Source organism: Odontomachus brunneus, unplaced genomic scaffold (genome assembly GCF_010583005.1).
Source record: "Odontomachus brunneus isolate Ranch 3 - 2012 unplaced genomic scaffold, Obru_v1 Obru_scaffold_042, whole genome shotgun sequence".
NCBI classification, from domain to species: Eukaryota; Metazoa; Arthropoda; class Insecta; order Hymenoptera; family Formicidae; genus Odontomachus; species Odontomachus brunneus.
The window spans coordinates 1,253,542-1,281,230 of record NW_022639492.1 but is presented as its reverse complement, the minus strand read 5'-3'; the positions used below and the strand labels follow the sequence as shown (position 1 = coordinate 1,281,230).

The 27,689-nt window shown below is 37.2% G+C and overlaps 1 protein-coding gene across 2 annotated transcripts in view; it reads right to left on the bottom strand.

Moving 5' to 3' along the window:
• LOC116844513 (PTB domain-containing engulfment adapter protein 1-like) overlaps positions 1-27,689 on the bottom strand; it is an 84,439-nt gene that overhangs the window by 15,191 nt on the left and 41,559 nt on the right. For both annotated transcript variants that reach the window (XM_032816123.1, XM_032816124.1), the window contains exons 2-3: positions 2,271-2,382; positions 2,108-2,175 (exon numbers count right to left, since the gene is read on the bottom strand). In XM_032816123.1, coding sequence (XP_032672014.1) covers positions 2,108-2,175; positions 2,271-2,343 — 141 coding nt within the window. In that variant the 5' untranslated portion in view covers positions 2,344-2,382. The remainder of the gene's footprint in view (positions 1-2,107; positions 2,176-2,270; positions 2,383-27,689) is intronic.

Sequence of the window (27,689 nt, the reverse complement as noted above, 5' to 3'; positions counted from 1 at the left end):
TTTGGAAGAATCTCACAGCTCGCTATTGAAAGCTTCAAGAGTCCTTCAGAAAATTACCGAACGCGATATCAATAATAAATCGTGTCTCAGCTCTATGACGATTTTGTAAAAATTTTAATTAAAATTGCCAGATTTCTTTTGGTTTAGCCGAGATTCGAACCATTTTTAACTAATTTAACACAGATTTGAAATATTTCGGTTTGAATCTTAGCTAAAGAAATTTAGAATAATTCGTGTCTCAGCTATGTTGATATTGTTAAAATTTTAATTAAATTTACCGGATTTCTCTCTTTCAATTTGGCCGAGATTCGAACTATTTTTGACTAATTTAGCACAAATTTCAAATATTTTGGTTGGAATCTCAGTTAAAGAAATCTAGAATAATTCGTGTCTCAGCTCTATGACGATTTTGTAAAAATTTTTATTAAAATTGCCAGATTTCTTTTGGTTTAGCCGAGATTCGAACCATTTTTAATTTAGCACAGATTTAAAATATTTTGGTTTGAATATCCAAAAGGTGCTTTACCACATATATAGAGTAATAAGATGGTGACTATAAATCTGTGTTCATTCTACTATATCTTCATGTTTAGATGAACTATAAATATATGTTTGAGGCCAAAACGAACTATAAAATATAGTGAGATTATAGTTATTCCAACTATTTTTTTCTCTCAGTGTGGGAGCTCGGCCGGGTGACTCAATGCTACCCCGGGGCGGATAATCTTACACGCGTAATAACTGTCCGAACCTCTAATTCGGAGTATCGCCGACCCATCGTGAAACTTTGTCTCCTTCCAGTCGATTGCGAACCGACTAATTGTAAATAAGATGCGACTCGTCTTATCATTGCGTGCGTTTCTTTATTTTGTTTTATTCATTTATGTTCCTTTTTTTCTTTTTTTTTTTATCATGTCGTTCAATTGCGCTTATCATTATTTCAACTAGGATAATCTCGTTTCGTTTCAGCTCAATGCAATGGGCACTCGGTTTAACAATAGTAAAGTAATTCACGCCGTCCGTCCCAATTATTTATTTGAATGCGTTTGAAACGTTGTTTCAAGGCGGGCGGCATGTTTAGGATCGAAAAAGAAAAGAGAGAAAGAAAGGGACAATGCGTAAAATAATTTTCACAAAATCGGCATAGTTAAGACACGAACCATTCTAAATTTCTTTAGCCGATATTCAAACCAAAATATTTTAAATCTGTGCTAAATTAGTTAAAAATGGTTCGAATCTCGGCTAAATCAAAAGAAATCTGGCAATTTTAATTAAAATTTTTACAAAATCGTCATAGAGCTGAGACACGAATTATTCTAGATTTCTTTAGCTGAGATTTCAACCAAAATATTTGAAATTTGTGCTAAATTAGTCAAAAATAGTTCGAATCTCGGCCAAATTGAAAGAGAGAAATCCGGTAAATTTAATTAAAATTTTAACAAAATCAGCATAGCTGAGACATGAATCATTATAAATTTCTTTAGCCGATATTCAAACCGAAATATTTCAAATCTGTACTAAATTAGTCAAAAATGGTTCGAATCTCGGCAAAACCAAGAAATTATTTGTATAAATAATTGTTTTCAACTTTTTACATGTTTAAACATTTCATTATTTATAGAAATAATTTTACACATTTGACTTCATGTTTATAATCAGCAAACCAAAAACGCCTATATCTTGTATTCAATTTTATTTCTTATGCATTTTTGTTGCACTTGATGATAGGAGTGAGAACATTAAAAAGCTATAAACTGCCCGTAAAACTCAAAGTGTGTATGGGCTAAAATGAAAAAATATAACCTAAATATTTTTTGTACTTCTACATTTGTGCCAAATTAGAAAGAAATCGGAGTATACCTCTTAGGTTTACTTGTTAGAACTGTCTGTACTTTTGAAATCATGTAGACAATTTCCAACTTCATCTTTTGTCGCGAAACGTACTTCGTGTCGGTTGGATCATTCTTGCGTAGCTACGGCCAATTATCAAAACCGCGCTAACGAATACACCAGGACGCGTGAAAATGACAGTCACGCGATATCATCGCGTTGACTTCTTTTATGACTCGCGAGAGTGTGTGCTCATAGTAAAGAGATTACACAGTACCTTGACTAGGTAGGCGATATGTCCTTTTTGGAGCGCGTCCGGTGGGTGTATCCAGTTCCTACTCGTTCCTGCGAACAAGAGTCGCGATGGTTTTCAACCTTCGTCACGCTGGCCATATTTGCCAATACCGGTCGCATAGAGAGAGCCCGTCGGGGTTACTCACCTCCGTTTTTGCTCGGCTGATTCTTATTGTTCGCCGAATTCTGCGCCCATTTCAGTAACGTCGAGTTCCTCATGCTGTCGTCGGCCTTCAGTTACCACCGACTGTTAGACACCTGAAAGCAGAAATGTCGAAACCGTCGCGATTAGCACACGCAGAAAAATATCGTCCCGTTGCTAAGGAAAGCGACCACTCAAATTACTTTCCCTCTTTTAAGCAATGGCTGTTTTCAACAATCAGTTTATAACAGTGCGAATATTTGATTAACGTGGTGTGTGAATTGCTTTAGGACCGGTTTTTCAATAGCAGTTTAAACTTGGATTCAAGTTTAAACTCTATTCTAACAATATGTTTATTTTGTTTAAACAGAGTTTAAGTTGAAATCTAAGTTTAAACTATCATTGAAAACCGGCCCTTAGTATATTAAGATAAATGTAGGAGAGAGAGCGGGGATCAGAGAAAAATTATGTAAAATGAGCGCGCTGGTAATGTATAAGTGAAAGCGAAAGAATATTTTGTAGATAGAAAAGCAGCATATGAAAAACTAAAAAAAAAATATACTAATATTAAATATTCATAATTGAAATAAAAACCTTCTTAGGATTTAGAATGTACTTTGAATTTAATGTTCGTAATTAACTTATGATAGGTTTGCGGAGAAAGTATAATAATTTTTATTTAATTTATACAAAAAGGTGGAAAATCGTAACAGAGATACTAAAGCTTGATCTATAATGTGTTATTTGCTTCCTGTTACTTTTTCTTTATCCTTTCTAACTCAAACCTTAAACCTTCAGCTTAATCTATAATGTGTTATTTGCTTCCTGTTTCTTATTCTTTATTTCTTTCTGACTCAAACCTTAAACCTTAAGCTTAACCTATAATGTGTTATTTGCTTCTTGTTACTTTTTCTTTATCTCTTTTTTGTGACTCAAACCTTAAACCTTAAACTGAAAAAAGACAGAAAACAAGAAACAGGAAGCAAAGAATACATTGTAGATCAGACTTTAAGCTAGAAAAACAGAAAACAAGAAAGCATATTGTAGATCAGTCTTTAAACTAAAAAAGGCAGAAAACAAGAAACAGGAAGCAAAGAACACATTGTAGATCAGGCTTTATACATGAAACAAGTAACATTGGCTTGAATGCAAGATGCATTTTCCATGTGCAAAAGGGATGTGGTGTGCCGAGAACCTTTTAAAATATTCCACGAATTCAATTAAAGTCGATCCGCATTTCTGTAACGACAGACGGCGACTTGTCACGCGGAAAGATTAAACGCGCCTTCGGCCGAACGTCATCAAAAGTCACCGCCGCTTACAATTTTCCCTTCTCTCGAGGCCGCTCTCTGCAAGGTGGGACACGAGTTTTGGAAGCAATCCAGGTTGCCGCTCTCTTCTTATTTCCACGATCTCACGCGCGCCGGCCGCCTCCTGCGCGCGTTTCCCTTATCTATCCCCGAAGATCACTTTCTATTATCCGTCGCGTATCCGCGCATTTTACGATTGTATTTCGCGCGAGAGCACGCGACGCAACCAGCGGCTATCACGTGTGCGCGCGCTACACGCGCGTGTTACCGCGATCAAAGAACGTTTTCTCTACGGCTGCAAAAAAAAAGGACAGGGCCGCGTTCGGTTAAATCATCGCTCCGACGCGAATTCGTGATACGCAATTTATGACTGCGAAGTCGACAAGACGAAAAAGTTGCCTACGATATTGTACACGAAGGGAGAATTTTATGGCAAAAATCATTAAAGGATTTTGTAAGAGAAATACGTCGGCATTCGTCGATTATCCTTTCATTTTATATTATATATAACCTTTCTATTTATATTTTAGAAACGTGCTAAGATGCTAAAATATGTTTTCAAGAAATATATTATGCTTTGAGCGAGAAATGTATTACAGGATTTTGTAAGAGAAATACGTCGGCATTCGTCGATTATCCTTTCATTTTATATTATATATAACCTTTCTATTTATATTTTAGAAACGTGCTAAGATGCTAAAATATGTTTTCAAGAAATATATTATGCTTTGAGCGAGAAATGTATTACAGGATTTTGTAAGAGAAATACGTCGGCATTCGTCGATTATCCTTTCATTTTATATTATATGTAACCTTTCTATTTATATTTTAGAAACGTGCTAAGATGCTAAAATATGCTTTTAAGAAATGTATTATGCTTTGAGCGAAATTCATCATGTTCCTTCACTAACAGTTTACTCCTGCTAACACTGAGAGAAAATATTTAAGAAATAAGAAATACTTATTCAACGAATATTAACATATTTACTTAAATATAAATTCTTTACGGAAAAAATGTTTAGAGAAAGAAATAAGAACTCGCAAACGAAGATATCAATCAAAAAATAGGAAAAAGGGCAATTCGAGTTCAAGCACAGGACTAATAGTGTTATATACCATATGGGTAAAAAACCTTCCTTGTGTTAGGAAATCGTGTAATATTTATTGAACATGAATAATCAATATAAAACAATCATACGTTTCGGCTCAACCATGAACCCTCAGTGATAATAAAAACTCAAGGTTTACGACACGAACGCATTACAATTAGTTAAAGATCTGCGTAAGTTGACATGAATGTTAATCGCAATATTAAAGCTGACAAGACCGTTACAGAAATAATATTAAGTAGTTAATTAATATTGAGAAGAGCCATCATAACTATAAAAATCATAAAATAAAATTTAAAAAATAAGTAAAATTAAAATATAATAAATAATTAAAACTGACAATATAAAATATCTTTGTTGAGCTAAAAGTAAACCGATCCTGTCAACGATAACATCGCCACGTCTACGAAATACAAATAATTACAGATTTATATACCTAGCATTAACATTGCGAAAACGACTTGTGGAAGAGAAGAAAACCAAAACAAAGTTTATTTTCATAACAAGCCGCAGTAGCTGGTGCCCAAATATTCAGTATCCTTTTGTGAGTTAAGACCATGCTTCTGAAATTTGACGAAAATCATTTCTGAGATCAGGCGTTTTAGGTAAAAGCATTCTTCATGTAAAACTTTGGCATGATCCCAATCAAAATCATGATTCTTCCTCAAACGATGTTCCTGAATGGCTATTAACTCCACCATAGAACTCCTAGGAATTCTCCTATGTTCGGCAATACGTGTAGAGAGTCTTCTACTAGTTTGACTAACATAAGACGCATCACAACCACTGCATTGCAACCTACATACAACGTTATTATGGAAACCAAGAGGCAACCTGTCTTTATGCACACGAATAAAACCTGATAATTTATTAGTGCAAGAATAAGCAATATCTGTCAAATTATTTCTAAAACGATTTCCTAACACAAGGAAGGTTTTTTACCCATATAGCACTATTAGTCCTGTGCTTGAACTCGAATTGCCCTTTTTCCTATTTTTTGATTGAAAAAATGTTTGCATCAATCAAATGTTTGGTGGGATATAAACGAACTAGAAAAAAATTTTGAAAAAAAATTTTTTAATATTTTATATTAACCTGCCGTGGACACACTGAGTCCATGTGAATTGAACGAGTAAATATTTCTGTATTTCTTAAATATCCTTTCTCTCGGTGCAGAAACACAGTGAACTCGAAAGGAGTTCATAGGAAAACGAGAACTACGACATGATATCCTTCTAGTTATGCGTTAAATCACTCATGTTTCTTGACTTAGCTCAGGCTAAGTTTATCTCACGCTGCAGCTGAGCACGCGAAATCTATTAAATATACAAATTACACGACGATCTCTTTTCTTTTTGTCTTAACGCGTTATGCTGTAATGTTATACTAGTCCAATTAGTCGACTGTGAAGCTGATTTTCTTTATGACTCGCCACGCGCTGGCATATCATTAGCATTCTCAAGTTGACGCGACCCTGGAAGGGAACGCAATGAGGGCACATGCGGTTCCCTCTCCTTTGCTCTTGCATCGGAAACAACCGATCGAGAAATCTTTGTTCGATGTATCCGTCAACGCCCGCACCCTTCCTCTCCCTCCCACATACTGTGAGATCCAGTTCTCTTTATCATTCCTATCCGAGGAATGCGACTGCATCTTTCGACGTAACGAAGTCCATGCATATTCATCGAAGCGAGTCTCAATTACATACACGTTAATGCACACATCCACACACGCACACACGTGCGCGCACACGTCACGTTTTGTGTCGCGTTCACGGAGCGTTTACACGCCGCTTTTAAAGCTTGATCTACAATACGCTCTTTGCGTTCTGTTTCTTGTCTTCTGTCTTCTTCTGGTTTGATCTATAATGTGCTCTTTGCTCACTGTTTCTTATTCTCTGCCTTTTTCTTAAAGTTTAAAGTTTGAGTCGAAAAGAGATAAAAAGAAAGAAACAGAAAGCAAAGAGCGCATTGTAAATTAAGCTTAAAGCCTGATCTACAATATGCTCTTCGCTTCCTGCTTTTTTCTCTTTATCTCTTTCTGACTCAAACCTTAAGTTGTAAGCCAGAAAAAGATAGAAGACAAGAAACAGAACGCAAAGAGCATATTGTAAATCAGGCTTTAAGCCAGAAAAAGACAGAAAACAAGAAACAACGCAAAGAGTACATTGTAGATTAGGCTTAAAGCTTGATCTGCAATATGCTCTTTGCGTTCTGTTTCTTGTCTTCTGTCTTCTTCTGGCTTAAAGTTTGATCTATGTGTTCTTTGCTCTCTGTTTCTTATTCTCTGCCTTTTTTAGGGTTTAAAGTTTGAGTCGAAAAAGAGATAAAAAGAAAGAAACAGAAAGCAAAGAGCACATTGTAAATTAAGCTTTAAGCCAGAAAAAGACAGAAAACAAGAAACAACGCAAAAAGTACATTGTAGGTTAGGCTTAAAGTCTGATCTGCAATATTCTCTTTGCGTTCTGTTTCTTGTCTTCTATCTTCTTCTGGCTTAAAGTTTGATCTATGCGCTCTTTGCTCTCTGTTTCTTATTCTCTGCCTTTTTTTAGGGTTTAAAGTTTAAGTCTAAAAGAGATAAAAAGAAAGAAACAGAAAGCAAAGAGCACATTAAGCTTTAAGCCTGATCTACAATGTGTTCATTATTTCGTGTTTCTTGTTTTCTGTCTTTTTTTAGTTTAAGGTTTAAGGCTTGAGTCAGAAAGAGATAAAGAAAAAGTAACAGGAAGCAAATAACACATTATAGATCAAGCTTTAAGCCAGAAAAAGACATAAAACAAGAAACAATGCAAAGAGCACATTGTAGATTAGACTTAAAGCCTGATCTACAATATGTTCTTTGCGTTCTGTTTCTTGTCTTCTGTCTTCTTTTGGCTTAAAGCCTGATCTACAATATGCTCTTTGCTTCTTGCTTCTTTCTCTTTATCTCTTTCTGACTCAAACCTTAAGCTTTAAGCCAGAAAAAGGCAGAAGACAAGAAACAAAATGCAAAGAGCATATTGTAGATCAGGCTTAAAGCTTGATCTATAATGTGTTCTTTGCTCTCTGTTTCTTGTCTTCTAACTTTTTCTGGCTGAAGTCTGATCTACAATATGCTCTTTGCATTTGTTCTGTTCCTTGTCTTCTGTCTTTTTATGGCTTAAAGCTTAAGGTTTGAGTCAAAAGGAGATAAAGAGAAAGAAGCAGGAAGCAAAGAGCATATTGTAGATCAGACTTGAGTGTCTGGCCCGGTTTTGTTTTTTTCCCCCCTTTCACGGCTCGTTGCGACAGTGCGAAATTGAATTATTGACATTACCTCGCGTGGCGCGCGAGAGGAGCATCCTCCTCGGCGTGTCGAAGACGAAGGTGCGTCGTGTGAAATCGACGCGAGGTCCGGACGATTGTTCGCGGCTGTGCCGGCGCGGTCAGCCTTGAAGACGAAGGCTAAATCCTTTCGCGTTTCATCATCTCGCGCGCGCGCACGACACTATTCATACTTTGAGAGACACTATGCGTCCAATTAAGATCAAGTATGCACAGACAGAGATGTCGAACGGAGGCGCGCGGCACGCGCGTTGCGTCGCGTCGCTCATCTCTCGCGCGCCTGTGTCTATTTCTAAACGATTCCACATCGATATTTGCTCGGCAAGTAACGCGTGTAACGAGATGCTGATAGATACAGAGAGAGTTGTTCGTTCTTGATCATCCTTTACGACGAGGACCGAACTCGCACGGCAATAATAATACACTTTGAGCACGCCTCCTCTCGATGTTGCTCTTTGAGTGGGTCTTTAAAATAATAGTACTTTATTACCCGTAAAGGGAAGAGAACTCAATTAACATCTGGTGAAGATCTCAAAATTTCTTCGGTGTAATTAACAAGTCAACTGTCGCATTTATTCCCGTTGATCGTGCAAAACTTGACTATTGACTGAATTGAAAAGAGGAAGATGTTTCAAATGCAATCAATTATATTTTATGTACAGGAAAGTATTTGGTTGAAATAGTCGAATTGTAGTGAAACATGAACGAGCCAGAATCCTGACTGAAGTTAGCACACAGAAAAAATGACAAAATTAACTCGAGCAGAATTCTGGCAATTTCAACCGGAATTCTGGCTCATGTTTCGCCAGATATTTCGTTATTCCAACCAAATTTTCTCCTTCGTGTATGTAATTTAATGAGACGGTATAATGTCGCTGACCGTCACGCCGTTCAACGGTGCTGAAAGGAGAGCGGCGAGTCGCAACTCGACGTATGTTTAATTAATCTGGTTACACGTTGGTGTGAGAAATTTCTAAAAATCTATCTTTAGCGACTCCAGAAATACACACCGGCTGAGTATTGAAACGTCTTTTCGCGCACTGCCGCGAATTCGACATTCACGATGCGTTACGTGTATTTGCACGAGATTGAACGGCTCATTTGCGCGTCACTCGACAGCCGCAGAAGAGGAAGAACGCAACGTCGAGATTCCGCATCTTCCTCCCGGAATTTCATTGCCACCGACAGCTGCGCAGCGGATCGAACCGCAAATAGAAAAGAGACGCATGAACTCTAAGGTTCGCAATTAATTCTAAGATGACCAGAATTTTCCTAGGTCCCAATCAAGGATACTTCATAAATGTGCGAAGTAGGGAAGATATATATATAAAAAATTTTATATATATATATATATATATATATATATATATATATGAAACAATATTTCATTTATAGATATTAATATCTATAAATAAAATAGATTTAGATTATATTTTAAAATTTTATATACATATTTATATACATATATTTTATATTAAAATATTATACACATATACACACATTTTATAAACATATAAAAATTTTATATACATATATATATATATATATATATATATATATATATATATATATACAATATTTTATTTACAAATATTAATATCTATAAATAAAATAGATTTAGATTAAAAATAATAACATTGAAGGCCTAATGCATAGAGTAAAAATATAAACTATTTTTTATTTTTACTTAAGGCCTTCGCATTGTCTATCTCTTTTTAATGACGTCAGAAGCGAGAAAATGCATGCTAGAATGCATGCTAAAAATTCTTGCAAAATACGTTAAAATAAAAATTAAATAAATTAAAATAAAAATATATATTCATAAAGTAACATTTGCAATCTATTAAACAAATTTGTAAGATATTCCGTGCACTTCTTTTTTGCTCTAACAATCAATAATTTATTATAAATTAACCTAAATAGAAATAGGCGAAGAAATATATTATGAAGATGAATTGTATGTCACATTAATTTACGACAAATTATTGATTGTTAGAGCAAAAGGGGAGTGCACGGAATATCTTACAAATTTGTTTAATCGATTGCAAGTGTTATTTTATGGATATATATTTTTATTTCAACGTATTTCGCAAGAATTTTTAGCATGCATTTTCCCGCTTCTGATGTCATTAAAAAGAGACAGACAATGCGAGAGTCAGGAGCCTTAAAATTAAGAAAAAGCAAAGCTGCTGCATTTACCAGAGCTGTGAATTTTTCTGAAATTGTTTTTAGAAGGATTTTTTAGAAATCCTCTAAAAACAAGGACAGTTTGGCCGAATCTGGCCGGCGCTGTTTCCTTCAAAACGATTGATCCTGTCGTTGGTTGATCAAGGATTCGTATATATGTCCGGAAAGAAATTTGATTTAATTATAATTTATTTATGTGTCATTTTATCCTCTCATATAAAATCACAAGAGAATACTTCTAAAATCAGAAGAAAAATATTCTAAGCAGCAGAATCTGGAGCAAATTCGAGGATAGCATTCGAAAAGATGCGGGAAAACCGAGACTGTCCCGGGGAAAACGCGGCGTCTGGTCACCTCATTAATTCGGCAATTAACGCAATCACGAGTGAACGGTCGAGGCCGGATCTTTCCGCTCCGTACGCGCGAGCGAGAAAGTCCGAGAGTTTCACGAGAACTTCTCAACACCGTCGTAGTATCGTTTCTTGTATCTGATGATAAATACCAAAGGATTGCGAGAAAAAAAGAGCATAAAATGTACATAAATGTTTAAATGATCAAGTGAAATGTAAAGGAGCAACGGAGAGAAAGGGCTGACGAGTCGGGACGACGAAGATCATAATTTTTTGCACTGTCGATTAATCAATATCGATATGTCGCAGAGATGCTCCGACCAACAGGCAACTATTAGTGTTTCACCGAAAATTAAATGGCAATCTCGACTGATGATATGATAATAAGAAAGGTTCGCAAGATTGACACCACTTCTGATGTGTGAAGAGGAATAATATTGTGCTTGGAATATTTTCCTTCTGATTTTAGAAGTATTCTCTTGTGACTTTATATAAGAGAACACTTGAATAAATTAAAATTAAATAAAAATTTCTTTTCAAGCATACTCTCTAAATTTCTTGGATGAAAGACAGGCAAATGATTTAATTTTTCCAATTTCTTGATAAGTTAACTAATAGTTAAATCATATATCTGTCTTTGTTTTTCCTTTAAATTATACAGGGTGGCGCAAAAGAAACGAACTGGTTTAAAAAATTCACAACTTTTCTAATTTAATTTTTCTTCTCCTTTTTTGACGTAGTTTTCCACAAATAGCTTAAAAAATCTTCGTAAATTAGACTTCATAATTCCATGTCGAAATAAATTGAAAATTTTTGTATAATTTCTGTATAATTTAGAGAAGAGTGAAATATTCACTCGAATCGAGTGAAACAGTCACTCCTGTGGCAGTATTTGCTCTTCATAGGAGTGAATGTTTCACTCGATGGGAGTGAATATTTCACTCTTACTGCAAGAGTGGCAGTATTTTCACTCCAAGAAATTTAAAGAGTACACACGAATCCTCGATCGACCAACGGCAGGATCGATCGTTCTGAAGGGAACAGCGCCGGCTAGACGTTTGATATTCGACGGTCGCGAGTCCGGCCGGCCGTGTCGTCGCGTTTAATTCGGAAATGGGCGTAATCACGGGCGCAATCGCTTTTGTGCGCTCGAAGTGGCGGCCCGACCCGTGGCCGTGCCATTTGAGAGGCGTTTAAGCGCTGAAAGGTGGAGGTTCGGATTTAATGCACGACTTCCTATTCCTCCCACGTAGGCGCAAAGAGGTCGAGCGCCAAAGCCGCGTGTGTTGCGTCGGCCGTCGCCGCGCTAAACGGCCGAATAGATCACGGCGTGTGGATCTGTGCCGTTCTCTTTCTCCGCCGTGTGATACATCAAACTGTCCGCCCTCGTTCCCTCTCTCTCTTCACGTGCGCGTTTACAGTCGCACCGAGCGGCGATTACGACTCTCGCGCCGGACAATGCCGTTTGCCCGCGACAATTCGCCCCGAAATCGCGCCGCTAATTAGAGATCTCAACGAGAGCCGCGGTGGAGCCAGTCGTAAGGGACTGAATTTCGTGATTTAACATACTCAGACCCGATTTCTCCACCTTTGTATCAACCTCTTGGTAAACTAACTGACAGGAAAAAGGAAAAAAATTAAATTAAAAAAGTTGTGAATTTTTTAAACCAGTTCATTTCTTTTGCGCCACCCTGTATAATTTAGAGAAAAAACAAAAACAGATATAATGATAATTTCACTGTTAGTTAACTTAAGAGGTTGGAAAAATTAACTAATTTAAATCATTTGCCTGTCTTTATACAGAGTGGCGTAAAAGAAACGAATGGTTATTAAACATTTACAAAAATTTTCAATTTTTTATTTCGACATGGAATTATGAAGTCTAATTTACGAAGATTTTTTAAGCTATTTGTGGAAAACTACGTCAAAAAAAGGAAAAGAAAAATTAAATTAGAAAAGTTATGAATTTTAATTTAGTATAATTTAGTATAATTAGAGAAAAAACAAAGACAGATATATGATTTAACTATTAGTTAACTTATCAAGAAATTGGAAAAATTAAATCATTTGCCTGTCTTTATACAGAGTGGCGCAAAAAAAACAAACGGTTGTTATACATTTACAAAAATTTTCAATTTATTTCGACATGGAATTCTAATTTATGAAGTCTAATTTACGAAGATTTTTAAACTATTTGTGAAAAACTACGTCAAAAAAAGGAAAAGAAAAATTAAATTAGAAAAGTTATGAATTTTAATTTAGTATAATTTAGTATAATTAGAGAAAAAACAAAGACAGATATATGATTTAACTGTTAGTTAACTTATCAAGAGGTTGGAAAAATTGGCTTTCGAAGTTGCTGTAAAGGAATGCGGCCAAGTTTAGCCCCATTTTGCGACATTCAAAATCTTAAATTATGTTTTAGTAAAATTAACTATTTGTGAGTAGATTGAAGATACATGAAAATGAAATTCTTTTTACTGTAAAATTCTCTCCGTTCACACATCACGACGGTCGTGCACCTAACCATTGGTTGACGCGCTGCATCGCGCTGCATCGCGCGTCCAGTTCACGTGGCGGATAAATGCGACGCGTGTTTGCCTCCCTAATAAACACTTTCGGTGCGTGTAATGACAGATGACCGCGTTCCTCGCCGTCGTTCTTTCTCGACGCTTCCCGCACGACTGCGCTCTTAGCGGATTTTTTTGTGTCTTGACAACGCCGCGTGATTACAGATCGGATTAATCACCGATTGACACTGGCGTGCTGCCGAGAACCGTTTCTTCTTCTTCTGTCTTCCTTCGCTTCGGGTTAGAGGCGATCGAGATCGCCGGGGATCGTGAAAGTACGTTGCGGTTGCGTTCGCCGCTGGTTCATAACGAGGAGATGTACCGTTAAGATTTAGCTCGCAGCAGGAAAAGTCGCCGTCTTGCAATTTATTACGCGAAAGCGAACTCGGGTAGGTTTATTAAATACATAAGTCCGTCGGTGTATGACGTGTTACCGCGCGGCCCGTTGCGTATACGATGTGCGACGGGACCGATTCGCGATGCTCCGACGTGAGAAGGAAGGAGAGAGAGAGAGAGAGAGAGAGGGAGAGGGAGAGAGAAAGAGAGGACGTCGAAGAAAGTAGAACCCTCGCCACCACGGCGTCATGCACGACCGCGCGTAGCGACTTTGCAGGATCGCACACGCGAGTGGCACCTACTTACATCCGCACATACACTTACACACACCAGCTGGACTATCCGTAACGCGAGGCGATAAGAAAAATGGAAAGTATCCTGCTTTTTGCAGGCAGGCCAAGGTATCGCGGCGCGCCCCGGTTAGGCAATAATCGGCGCTTAATCGACTATCAATCGCGTTTTGCCCCCGACACGTAATTAGCTATTAATAGCACTGATCACGGACGCGTCGCGGATCGCTGCTACGTACAGCAACGTTGATTCTTTAAATTCTTTCCCATGGAGGCCTTTTCTTCCACATCGCGCCCGGAAAAACAGGTTTGGTCGTACTAACCAAATTTCTAGTGAAGTATAAACGCGAACCTCCCTCCCTCCCTCCTTTCAAGAAATTTCACTTCAAGTGTTCAAGAATCCTATCGACCAGAAATCTTGTTGAAAGAGAAAACAAGATTTCGGGTTGACTTAAACAGAATTCTGATAACTTCAACTAGGATTTCTGTTTCGCTCACACTGAGAGAAAAGACTAGTAACTATAACAAACTGCATTTAGTTACACAAATTCGCTGAATCCTTAGTAACTAATACTAAATATGATAATAATTACCAAATATTTAATAGATCGGGAGTATGACGTAATTGCATTCACAGTAACATCAATTAAATAATTTAGTAATAGTTACTTAATGTTAAATATTTAATATGAAATATATTACAATTATGAACAGATATTTGATAATTGTTATGAAATTGTTATATCCCATGTAATAAAAGATTCAATAGGTACGAGTCCTATTTTGTTACCAGTATAAGTATATTTTGTTGCAGCACAACGAAACATTCATTCATTTGCAGCTATTACATCGTTTCAATATCTATTATTACAGATGGTTGGTTGAACCTACCAAAAATTTTGTAACTATTACAAAATCGCTTATTTTGCTCAACTATTCAATAAGTTTTATTTACCAAATATATTCTGGAAGCAAATAAATTTTGCTTCTGTCAAATAAATAATTTACTTTACAGAACTAAATTAATTAATAAGTATTGCCATAGCTTTGGCCCGCTATATTTACGTCTATTATTTAGAAATAGTAATCAAATTTTGATAATATTTACTAAATTCTTCTCTCAGTGTAGAGATATTAAGAAGTGTGTTATTTACAAGAACCAATAAAAAAAAGTATTCAAAATTTTAATTACGACTTGAATATTAACAAAAAGCAAAAAATGAGAAAAGAAAATTGAGACAAAATCGAAGATAATTCAAAGATCGAGAAAATTCAAAGAATATTAATGAATAACACAATCAATAAAGTGTCTTTTATTTTTGGAAAATCTTCGTTTATAAATACTAGACATATTATTTTGTACAATAAAAAATTGCAATTATTAATTATTATTACCGTGAAGCGATATTTGCAATTGACTGAGCATACTTGTAAAATACTCTAATCTTTCCCCTTTCCCCTTTTATACGATATAATTTAATTTCATTGAATCTGAAACTATTTATTAAAATAATTATGATAAAGTAACTTACTTTTCAATTTGAGAATTAAGGTTTTCAGTTAGAATAAATGCATTATATTGCTATGTAAAACTGTTAGATAAACGCGATCAGCTTGATTAAATATTTTTCTAAAACACACGCGCGCTCGTCATAAAAAGAAAATTTTTCCTGACAAGTTCGTTTTAGACTGAAAGAAAAAAGGCAGAAGAGGGTGCAAGAGGTAGAAGGAACGGAGAGAAGGAGAGAGAGACGAATTTCCGAGGTAAACCCTTTTGAAATTCACACAACGATAATTTATTTTACAGAACTAAATTAATTAATAAGTATTGCCATAGCTTTGGCCCGCTATATTTACGTCTACCATTTAGTAATAGTAACCAAATTTTGATAATATTTCTTAAATTCTTCTCTCAGTGCATGTTTCATCAGAAATTTAGTTAGTCGAAATCTTAAATTCGCGCCAACCAGACTGTTTTCCGCGTGCTATTGGGAACCCTCACAGTTCTGGTAATTCCATAAATTGCTCTTTAGCGGGAATTAATATGTATTTTTCCTTGTAGTTTTTATTTCAAGCTACAATTGCTATGTATGTCAAGACGTTGTAAAACTATATTCCGACCATTAGAAATCTTTGGGTTTTCCCAACTGGTCATACACTCAGAAAAAAGGTCTTGCAAGCATAGAGCATAATTATCTAGGTAGGAATAACTAATTAAGATGAATACATGAATAGTGAACACTGCGATATCGCATGTGTTTTGTATTCAATCAACATAGATGGCAGAGACAGAATTTCTATTTGAAATTCTATTTCTATTTGTGAAAGCAAGAAAGTCCCTCTGTCTATCCAAATTAAGACCAGTCACATTTCTTATTAAAATTGACTGTGGCAAAAGACAAGAAACAAACGAATGTGTAATGTATTTAAATTTGCTCGCAGATAATGCTGCTGCTATAAATTCTGTCTACTACAGACGTCAGATGCAAAAAAGCAGCGACAAATTCTAACTGTGACATTTAGAATCCTACTTAGGCTAGACATCTTTCTGAGTGGTTTAGTCAGTTCAATTTATGCTCGTTTCTACCAACATCGATTGAAGCTTAATCCGAGTTTAAACTCTATTCAGACAAGGACTTAATCTTAGCCTAAGATTTTAACTGCGTGTTGGTAGAAACGTCCATCAGCCGTTCAGTCATTCGTAGGAATAACATCACCAATTGTATCAGAGGCGCACGAAAATGAAACACCTGCTGCCGAATCCTGTCGCGTCGTCTCGTTCTCTACATTGAACAAGCCTAAACATAACAAACCTGACAAACGCGCGGACGTAACGTCGCTACTCTCCGTGGCTCCTGCCAATCAGACGAACGAAATCTTCAGCGGCCAGTGGCGAAAGATGTCCATTTCCGTCGTGCAACGCGATATAATCCGTTTCACCCGGAAGCGCTCGGCATCCAGCGGTCGTTCGCGGCGACGACGAGGAAATGGAGGAGGAGAACGCGGCGGCAGCCAACGACAAAAGTCACCGTAACTGTCATGTGTCAGAAGTGCACGTACGGAGCTCTGTCATACGTGTGACACGTGTAACGTGTACGGAGGAGACAAGGTAAGATAGCGGGCCCTTTCACGTACGTAGCCGCGCATTCTCACAGGGGCGTTCAGTCTCGTCGAAATTCCAAACGCCACGGGAACGCGAACGAACGTTCGTGTCTCGACGTACGTAATGAAAGGATCCTTCTATCCTACGGCCGTTCCCCGGAAACACAAGAGGAAAAAAATCGCACAAAGGACTCTTGCGTCCGCGAGAAGCGTTTTCGCACAAATGGCAAACGGTTGGGTAACGCTCTTTCTCCCTCTCTCACCTTCTAATTATCATTGCCGCTCAAACGAATGTAACGCGTCGTCGACAACACGACTCTTCGTCGCTCGTGACGACAGGATTATTCTACGGTACAATCAGGGTATTCTTCTCTGCAGCGCCGCGCTTATAACTGCTGGTTGTAGTCACAAGTACAACGCTGCAATCGGGAAAATCTAATATTTGATAGCACCATCGCATTCTCGTGCACGGCTCTTTAATCCGACGAGATTGTAGATCCAAGATCTTTAATATTCCATAATGAAAACGAACGAGCAAATTCTACATTGCTCTCGCAGGTATGTAAATCGCGAGGAGGAAGAGGAACAGCTCGAGGCGTTAACGGGCATTGAATAAATCAAAGAACAAAGAATATCCGCGCGATATCGTTCCATTTTCTATTTTAACGGACCGAACATCTCGAAAAGTGAGTCACAATAAACGCATGCAAAACAACCTTTTTTCTCCACGAGCCGGTGTGTCATTCGTTTAGAATGTAGTATATCCAATTAGTCATTGTCACCTTACCAGTTGAGACGTAACGGATAGGCGCGTGTTTTATTGCGTAATTATCACGCAGCGATATTGCCGTTTAAATATACACGGAACGAACAACAAGGATGGCTTGAATCGACTTTGTGTTTCTTTGTGTTTTTTGCAGGCGAGGTACTTCGAACAACAAACACATACGGCCGTTGAAGCGGTTTCATCGGCGAATGGAACTTTTCATTTTTTCACGAGTCGATCGATTCGCAGAATAGCTCTACCACTTTAAAAAATAATTGTACACTGAGAGAAAAAAATTGTTGGAATAACTATAAGCTCACTATATTTTACAGTTTGTTTTGGCCTCAAATATATATTTATAGTTCATCCAAAAACGAAGATATAGCAGAATGAACACACATTTATAGTCACCATTTTATTACTCTATGTGTATAGTAAGGCACGCTTTGAGAATATAGTTATATGTACCCATATTTTCCAAATATTCCAATTGTATTGACCATATAAAATAGTTAATTTCTCTTACCATTTAATATTTGCTATCTTACTATGTTTTTTATTTCAAATAATTATAATTCTTGGTAAAAGTTTTACATGAGTCAGTTATACTATGCTTATATTGTAAATATTACAAACATTATGGTGACATTTACTATAAAAAAGATATTCCTAACTATAATCTTTTTACTATGCCATTATAGTTCCAAATATCATACATTTTTCTCTCAGTGTAGACCGCGTTGTGGACGACCCTTTAACCCTTTGTGTCCATGAATTTTTGTACCAGACTGATTCTTTTTTATTTTGCGCCCGGCGATTTTTCAGATCTCCGATTTGAAATCAGGAGTTAGAATGTTTTAATTCATATTATTTCTCTCGCCATCTTAGATTCTTACAAAATTTGAAAATTCTGATCTCAAATTAGAATTTAGTGATCTAAAAAACAAAACATCATTATAAGAGATATTAAAACTATTTCGATTTTCAATAGAAAATATTGATTTCATTATATTTTCCGAATTATTAATTTATAATAAACAACAATGTAGCAAAAAAATCTGACAGAATTTTCTAATTTGCATTATTTTGTATTAATAGCAAATTAATAGCAAAATGTGATTCTTAGGACAAATATACTCAACAAATTTTTTCTATCCTGGCTACTTCTGCTCTGATAACGAATAATTTGTAAAATTAGTTACGTCAACTAAATTTTTTTGATGTCACTACGAATATACAGTAGCAACGACGATTTTGGTAAAAGAACAAAATCATTTTTCTCTGTGTAATTGTCTATCTGTAGCAAATTCGCTACGTTAGCCACCTTTTTGTTGTAAGAGCAGATTTTCCTGTTATCATAGCAAGAAAATAGATTCCTGCTACAAAGAAAAAGTGGCTAACACAGCGAATTATATTTAACTGTTCATATGTAGCAAATTAGTTTGCTGCTGCAGCAAATTATTTTTTTCCATATATACGGAAAAAAAGATGGCCAACTAAACATAATTTGCTGTGTTGGCCACTTTTTCTTTGCTGCAGAAACCAATTTCCTTGCTAGGATAACAAAAAAATCTGCTCCTGCAACAAAAAAAGTAGCTAAAGCAGTAGATTATGTTTAGTTGTTCATCTGTAGCAAATTCGCTACGTTAGTCGCTTTTCTTGTTATAGGAGATCCTTCCTGTTATCATAGTAAGAAAATAGGTTCTTGCTAAAGAAGTAACTAACACAGCGAATTATATTGAACTCCATATGTAGCAAATTAATTTGCTGCTGCAGCAAATTATTTGCTTCCGTGTAGGGATCCGAATTTGAATCGAATCAAATTTCATATTAATATAAATTACTTTTATAAATTATTAATATTAATTACTTTTCATATTAATATAATATTAACTTCACATTAATATAAATTACTTTTATATATTATTAATATTAATTACTTTTCTTTTAATTTGTTTTGAATCGAATTTCACTTGATTTGTTTCGAATTCGAATAGTTCGAATAGTGCATTTCTACTTTGAGACCGTCTTTTGGAGTCGTAAAGCTTTAAATTATTTTTCTCTCCTGACACTCACAAAGGGTTAATTCAACGTGCATCGCGCTACACGTGATGTCCTGACACGGTGATGCTACACATCACACACTATAATCATAAGCGCACGGGACAATCTATTCGCCGTGTTCGATCGTCAGGAATGAGATGCGCCGCAAAAAACATATGCAAATGAACCACCGTGCGTGGTTTGTCAGCACGTTGATGCGCGCGAAGAAGATGCACGTGCAGCGCGTTACCGAACGACGCGCGGAATCCACCAAGGATAGCGGGGTGTGGATGTGTGTGTGTGTGTGTGTGTGTGTGTGTGCGCGCGCGCGCGTATGTGTGATGTGTACGCGTTAACGATGACACGCCTGTGGTGGTTATACTACGTGAGACATGAAAAATGACGAGAGATGAAGAAAACGCCCGGGTGATAAACGATGACGCAAAAGTTGAGTTCGCCGCGTCGATTGAATTTGCGGAAATACGCGAGACAGCCGCGCGCGCGATGCGATTTAATCAATGATGCATCGCCGACTTCGTTATTCCGAATAATTAACCTTGAGTGACGGGATCTGGGAAGCCGCCGGGTACGAGACGCGCAAATGCTCGCGTCTGTGAAGCTGGCACGACGTTTTACATATTTTAAACATACAATGACAGTTCTATTAGCACTTTTCATAGTTCTAGAATTCTAAACGGAAAATAAAAACTTCGCGAACCTAGCACAACACTTCCCCTATAAAGTACAAGAAATAAATAAATACCACTACTTTTAGCAAGAGTTCCTGTCAGTTCTGATCGAATTCTACCAAAATATGCAATTAAGAAAAAAAATTCCAACAATTACGTCTTTTTCATAAGCTTCGAATATTACGTTCAGCACGACACTTCCGAGAAAATATTATGCAGATAATATCTGGCCGTTCTATTGACAGTTCTCGTTAATTCTAACAGAGTTCTAGTCCCTACGATGAAACTTAAGAAGAGTTCCGGCGGCTACCTATTTTTAAATAATTTTTTTAATCTTCGAAGTTAGCACGAGAATTTTTCATTTGCTGTTTTTCGGTACTAAAAATGAGGAACTCTTTTTGTCTTCTACCTAGAACTTTAGAACTATGAAAAATGCTAATAGAACTGTCATTGTTTTTTTTAACCCATTAACGCCTAAATGTGTTGAAATTTTACGTTGATTTGAGCCATTTATTTTACTACGGAAATGAGGTCTGTTGTTTATAAAGAGTTCCATTCCTACCAATTTCAATGTCGCTCTATCGAACAGCGTTGAGAAAATTAAAAAAAAAACACAATTTATGCAAAATTTTTGCAAAATAAAATTAAAAAACGCATGTTTTTTAAAAAGGCTAGTTTTTTCTTCTTCCGCTATTTTCGCCATAAAAACATCGCCCGAGAAAGTATCTAAAATGTGTTCCCGATACTTTAATTTAACTTAAAAAATATGCCATGGGTATTTTTTTCAACAAACATAATGGTACCAAAATGGCAGTCGATTTGTAGCATTTAATTCGAATTTTCGTTTATATTTAGTTATCGAAATTATTTTACTATGTAATTACTATGTAAATTATTATGTAATTTTGTAGGAATATTGACCCTAAAATAATTTCGATAACCAAATATAAACAAAAATTCGAATTAAACGCTTCAAATCGCCCGCCATTTTGGTACTGCCATATTTGTTAAAAAAGTATCCATGGCATATTTTTTAAAGTGTTGAGAACACGTTTTAGACACTTTCCCGAACGATACTAATACGTTTTTATGGAGAAAATAGCGGAAGAAGAAAAAACTAGCCCTAAAAACGTGCGTTTTTTAAATTTTATTTTGCAAGAATTTTACATAAATTGCGATTTTTTTCTCAACGCTATTCGATAAAGCGACATCGAAATCGGTAGGAATGGTACTCTTTATAAACAACAGACTTCATTTCGGTAATCAAATAAATGGCTCAAATCAATGTAAAATTTCAGCATATTTGGGCGTTAATGTGTTAAATTTTTAAAAAACGTCGTGCCATCTTCGCATATACCAAATGTTCGTGTTTTCCGTATCCTTTTTTATTCAGTTCCTTTTCTTATTCCGTATTTTGTACAATATTCTTTTTTATTCGCAATAGAAAAACGAGGAGAAGGAGGTCGTTCCTCGAGCGACGAGGTGATCCGAGATAGACGGGCAACAGGAAAGTTGAGAACCATCCGCGACGAATTAAACGTCGAAACCGTTATTAACGTTCATCTTCTTAATTGACCTGTTATCCTTAATTCTTTTCAGATAACCCGAGGTTATACAGCGCGCGGTTACTTCCGGGGAACGCGACGATATTTTAAATTGCCGTGCGCGAGACTGCCGGGTCACGGATAAAGGTGAAAAGCAGTAACTCAAAAAAAGTCTACGTGGTTATTTGCAAAGTGGTAGAGGACCTTTTTGTTCACTTTGACCTAATCTACACGCGCTACATGTACGAGACCTTTATATGCTATCATCAGACATCTTGTGCGTGTATACTAGGTGAGTCACCTAACATTAGATTCTAAAACATCTCTGTTGTTTTTTATGTTAGAGGAAAATATGTAAGGAATAAACTCTGCGTGATTGAAAAGATAAATATTGTGGTAAGCCAATCACGCAATCTATTACTTATGCATTTTCCTCTAGTATAAAAAAACAACAGAGATATTTCAGAATCTAATGTCAGGTGACTGACTTTCTGTATATTAAAAAAAAAATATATATATATATATTTCGTATTGTAAGTGTAAAGTCTGATCTACAATGTGTTCTTTGTTTCTTGTTTTCTGTCTTTTTTTAGTTTGAAGCCTGATCTACAATATGCTCTTTGCTTCCTGCTTCTTTCTCTTTACCTCTTTCTGACTCAAACCTTAAGCCTGATTTACAATATGCTGTTTGCGTTCTGTTTCTTGTCTTCTGTCTCTTTCTGACTCAAACCTTAAAGCTTGATCTACAATGTGTCCTTTGCTTCCTGCTTCTTTCTCTTTATCTCTTTCTGACTCTCCTTAAACTTTAAGCCAGAAAAAGACAGGAGACAAGAAACAGAACGCAAAAAGCATATTGTAGATCAGGCTTAAACCTTAAACTTGATCTACAATGTGTTATTTGCTCCCTGTTTCTTTTCCTTTATCTCTTTCTGACTCACAACTTAAGCTTTAAGCCAGAAAATGACAGAGAACAAGAAACAGGAAACAAAGAGCACATTGTAGATCAGGCTTTAAGCCAGAAAAAGATAGAAGACAAAAAACAGAACGCAAAGAGCATATTGTAGATTAAGTTTAAGGTTTAAGATTTGAGTCAGAAAGAGATAAAGAAAAATAGAAAGCAAATAACACATTATAAATCAAGCTTAAATATTCGTATTCAAAAGACAAAACAATAAGAATGTCCAGAATTATGTTTGTCTTACTTGATACGGAGAAGTATGCGACGCGTTTAATTCCCAAGAGTGGGAAGTGCAATTACGTCACTTGCAACTCGGTCTCGATAGAACACGAGTTGTAATAGTCCGATTCGAACGATTCGAGGAAGATTACCCAGCGTGGTTCGGATAAGTGACAATTAGCGAGTTGCAAAACAGCGCGCGTGCGAGACAGCGGAAAGAACTGCAGAAAGAAGAAGGAAAATGAAAAAAGCGCGTGAGAGACGACGTCTCGTTCCCCGATGCGCCTTCGACATTATTTAAATCGCCGGGCGCTTTGCAAATCATTAAAATGTATAGTTACGGAGAACAATCGCGTCATGAATAATGAATAATCATACGTCGTTTCTCGCGGCCCCGATCATAAGTATGCGCGCTCCTCCCGCGCCAAATGTCAACAACTTTCGCCGACAATTTTGTCCGAGAGAGCTTTGTTCATCACGTCCGTTCACGTCACGGCGATTTTTTCCACTTGATCCACATAGAGGTACATCGTGCGCTAATTATGTGTGTTGTCTCGTTACATTATCACTTCCGGAGCAGCACCTGTTATTATTTGTTTCATTCTTATTTCATCTGTTTGTGAAGAATCGAAAGAAAACTGACGAGCTAAACTTTACGAGATAAATGAGGCCATTTAAGGCCTTATGCTGTCCTGAAGGCCCTAAAATCATGCCTAACTTTGATGATTTTTTGTGAACAAATAAATTGTTTTATTAAAAATCTATTGAAAGAACTTTATTATACATATGTTAAGGTATATCAAATAATTTTTCTTTTTTTTTATGTACAAAATGACGGACTCCGCTGCGAAACTATTTTTCATTCTCCGTGCAAAACAGTGTACAAGATTCCGGAAAAATGGCTGACTCTAGAGCAAAATTAAAGAAAATATTGTCATCTACCAGGTCTGTAAATATGAAATCGGAATTTGCCCATAGATGGCCCTAGCTGTCAATGTAGTTACCGTCAAACCGCATCATTGACGCCATTTCCTTATTGACATCTCTGACAAAGATTTTCAACTCACAACAATACAAGTTTCATACAACAGCATAGTTTGTAATAGCGTCCCAGGTAGCAAGGTGACGTCTAAAGACGTCATTAAAACGTCATAGACGTCTTAATAACGTCTTAATGACGTCTTTAGACGTCACTTTGCTACCTGGGGTTGAACATGTCGAATTTTGTGCCTGGAAACTACGATCTACGGACAGCATTGATTTTCTGTTACCATTTGAAGAAAACTGCTGCAGAATCGCATCGAATGCTTGTCGAAGCTTACGGTGAGCATGCTCTTGGTAAATCACAGTGCTTTGAGTGGTTTAAAAAATTCAAAAGCGGCGATTTTGACGTGAGAAACGAAGAACGTGGAAGACCACCGAAAAAGTTTGAAGACAGTGAATTGCAAGCATTGTTGGATGAGGATGACACTCAAACGCAACAACAACTCGCGAATCAATTAAATGTGACACGAGAAGCCGTCTCCATACGTTTGAAAGCCATGGGAAAGATCCAGAAGATGGAAAAATGGGTTCCACATGAACTGAATGAAAGACAGCAGGAAAACCGAAAAACCACTTGCGAAATGCTGCTCGCCAGGTACAAAAGAAAGTCATTTCTCCATCGAATTGTGACTGGCGATGAAAAGTGGATATATTTTGAGAATCCTAAGCGTAAAAGATCAGAACAAAAAGATCTCGGTTGGAACAAGAAAGATAGTATAAGTTTACTCTTGGTCCGATAGACTGTTTGTCAAAAAACTTTTTTTTTATTTTTCAGGCTTATAATTAAACTTATTGATTTGTGCTTTTGGAACAATGTTTGGAACAACTAGAACAATCTATATCGGTATCGGAATGCTTTACTTTCAAAAAATGGGGTGCCAGGTCAAAAACATTTTTTTCATTTTTTGGACTTATAATTCAACTTACGGATTTGTTCTCTTGGAACAATGTTTGGAACAACTAGAACAATCTATTGCGGTATCAGAATGCTTTATTTTCAAAAAATGGGGTGCCAGGTCAAAAACATTTTTTTCATTTTTTGGACTTATAATTCAACTTACGGATTTGTTCTCTTGGAACAATGTTTGGAACAACTAGAACAATCTATTGCGGTATCAGAATGTTCGATTTTCGAAAAGTGGGGTGCCAGCTCAAAAAATCATTTTTTTTGTTTTACTCGAAAACCGTTTCGAATGAAGCAATATCACTTTGGAACAATATGGTACAAAGTCAGAACAATCTGGAACAACTTTCAAAATTATAAATTTCAAAAAGTGGGGTGCCAACTTCATACACTCCACCGACGGCATGTGCTCTAACGGCTGGCGAACCTTGATCCAGGCAGGCTTTTCCGCGGGGAATTAACGACGGTAACTGTCGCTCATCTAATCGCTTTATTGTGCGACCGTTACACGTCGTTGAAGAGGAAGGAAAAATCGCCGCCGACAGATGCTCGGCGTCGCCGTCGTCGTCATCGTGCGGTGTGAGAAACGCTTTCGCGGAATTTGTCCGGCCCGCACCACCGCACCATTAGACGGCCATTAGGCGCGCGGGCGCACGTAATGGACCGTAGGCGCGAAACGGCCTAACATGTGCCGCCTATCTAACCCCGTGCGCGCGGGTTTATATAGCTGTGCACACGTTGACAGCGGGTTGCATAACGTTCAAGGTGAAACTCCCCCACCGTCAACGAGACAATCGCGTCTCGCCGCAGCAGCCGGCCGCTGCTAGTCAATTAGTATCGCTGTTAATTCAATCTTTGCGCACGGTAGTGCGGCCGGTTGACGGATTGACGCCCATCCGAAGCGTCGCATCGAGTACGAAACGTCACCTCCTCTTTACGACCAGAGAGAGGGTGAGGGTGAGAGAGAGAGAGAGAGAGAGAGAGAGAGAGGGGGAGGGAGAACGCAATTGATGTTGCACGAGCAGAAATGTTGTCCCTGTTTACTAGAGATGTGCGAACTATTCGAATCGAATCAAGTGAAAGTCGATTTGAATCCCTATGATTCAAATCCGAATAATTCGAAAATTTCGAATCAAAAAGATTCAAATCGCGCACATTAGCATTAACGAAGTACATTATTGAAGGCGTCCAGCCTTGCGGGAATTAAGCATGACTTGAAAAGTTTATTATACATTAAGATTTTCTTCAAAAATATTAAAAGAAGCTAATGGCTTCTAGATAAACTCTTACCGACCACTGTCGGATCGATATGTGTCGTTGCGCAGCTTTCAAGGCTGAAACTGTATTCTATACACATTTACCGACTATATATTACATATCTCTTACCTCAAAATGAATTAATATCACATGATCAAGGTTATCTCTCTCATACTGAAGTCACTATTTTCATATTGAATTCAATGATTATGTTAATTAAAAATTCTTCCAACGATTCGATTCGATATAAAAAATCTTTGACTCGCACATCTCTACTATTTACTCGACCACTTGACATTTTTTTTATCGGATATCTCTCGTCGCGTTTACGTAAAATCTTGCCGCTCGAAATTAAAATTTGGAATATCGAATGCCGCTTATCGCAACGGATGAGGAATTCGCGATTGCGAGTTTCGAGCGCGTTAAAGAGACGAATACGAGCGAAAGAGAAAGAGAGAGAGAGAGAGAGAGAGAGAACCGCGCGAGATTATAATTAGAAACATTCCTCCAGCAGAGAGAACTTTCATTAGAAAAAATAAGAGCAAGTATCGGGAGGAGGCGCGCGACTCGCAATGGTGGAACGCAAAAAGACAGCTGCTCGACAGCGAGTCCGCGAGTGAAAATTCGATTTGCATAGAAAGAGTGACGTGGAAAAACGCATCGGATTCGCGCGCGGATTTCTTCGCGAGTCATTAACCGGGAATCTTAACGGACGGTCGCGCTGTGTGCCGCCGTTTGATGAATGACTATACGTTTAACGAGGTAAACTATTTTTCCGGCGGATGCGGTCAATTAGAAAATGGCTGCAACTTTCTCCCGGGTTGCCGCGACGTCGATTACCACCTTCGTGTCGTGTCGGGCGTATTTAGAAGAAATAGGAAGAAAAAAAGGGAAGGAACGAAGGAGAGAAAAAAGGAATAAGAATCTTGTGGGTCGTGACCCACATGGTCGGCCATCGCGACAGCTTCAGCCTTCTACGGCGGCAAGGAGTTTTCGCTCGTGGTTATGAGACGACGTTGGCATATTCTCTCGTTTATTTCACGTTACCTCGTTCACTTTCCACACCACGGTTGCGATCCGATGAAATCTCGCGAAGCACTCGTGACGTTATCTCTGTCCGACGTTCCTCATGCGCGAGAATTTCGTATTTTAATATTATACGTACTCTCTTGAAGTGAATCAGTGAAACATCATTGAAAGCAGTAAACATACACTGATTTGCAGCTCTAAATATAGCACTGAAACTGCTCAGTGCTATACTTATAACTGATATCAGTGACGATTCACTGATTCACTTTAAGGGGACTGGAGGGTCAGATTGCCTGAAAATCGTGCTTGTTCTTTCACAATTTTTTGTGACAAACTGAATGAATATACGAAAGTGTTATTTTAACGTATTTATACAACATATAAAGAGAAGAAAAATATAATTTTGATGATCAA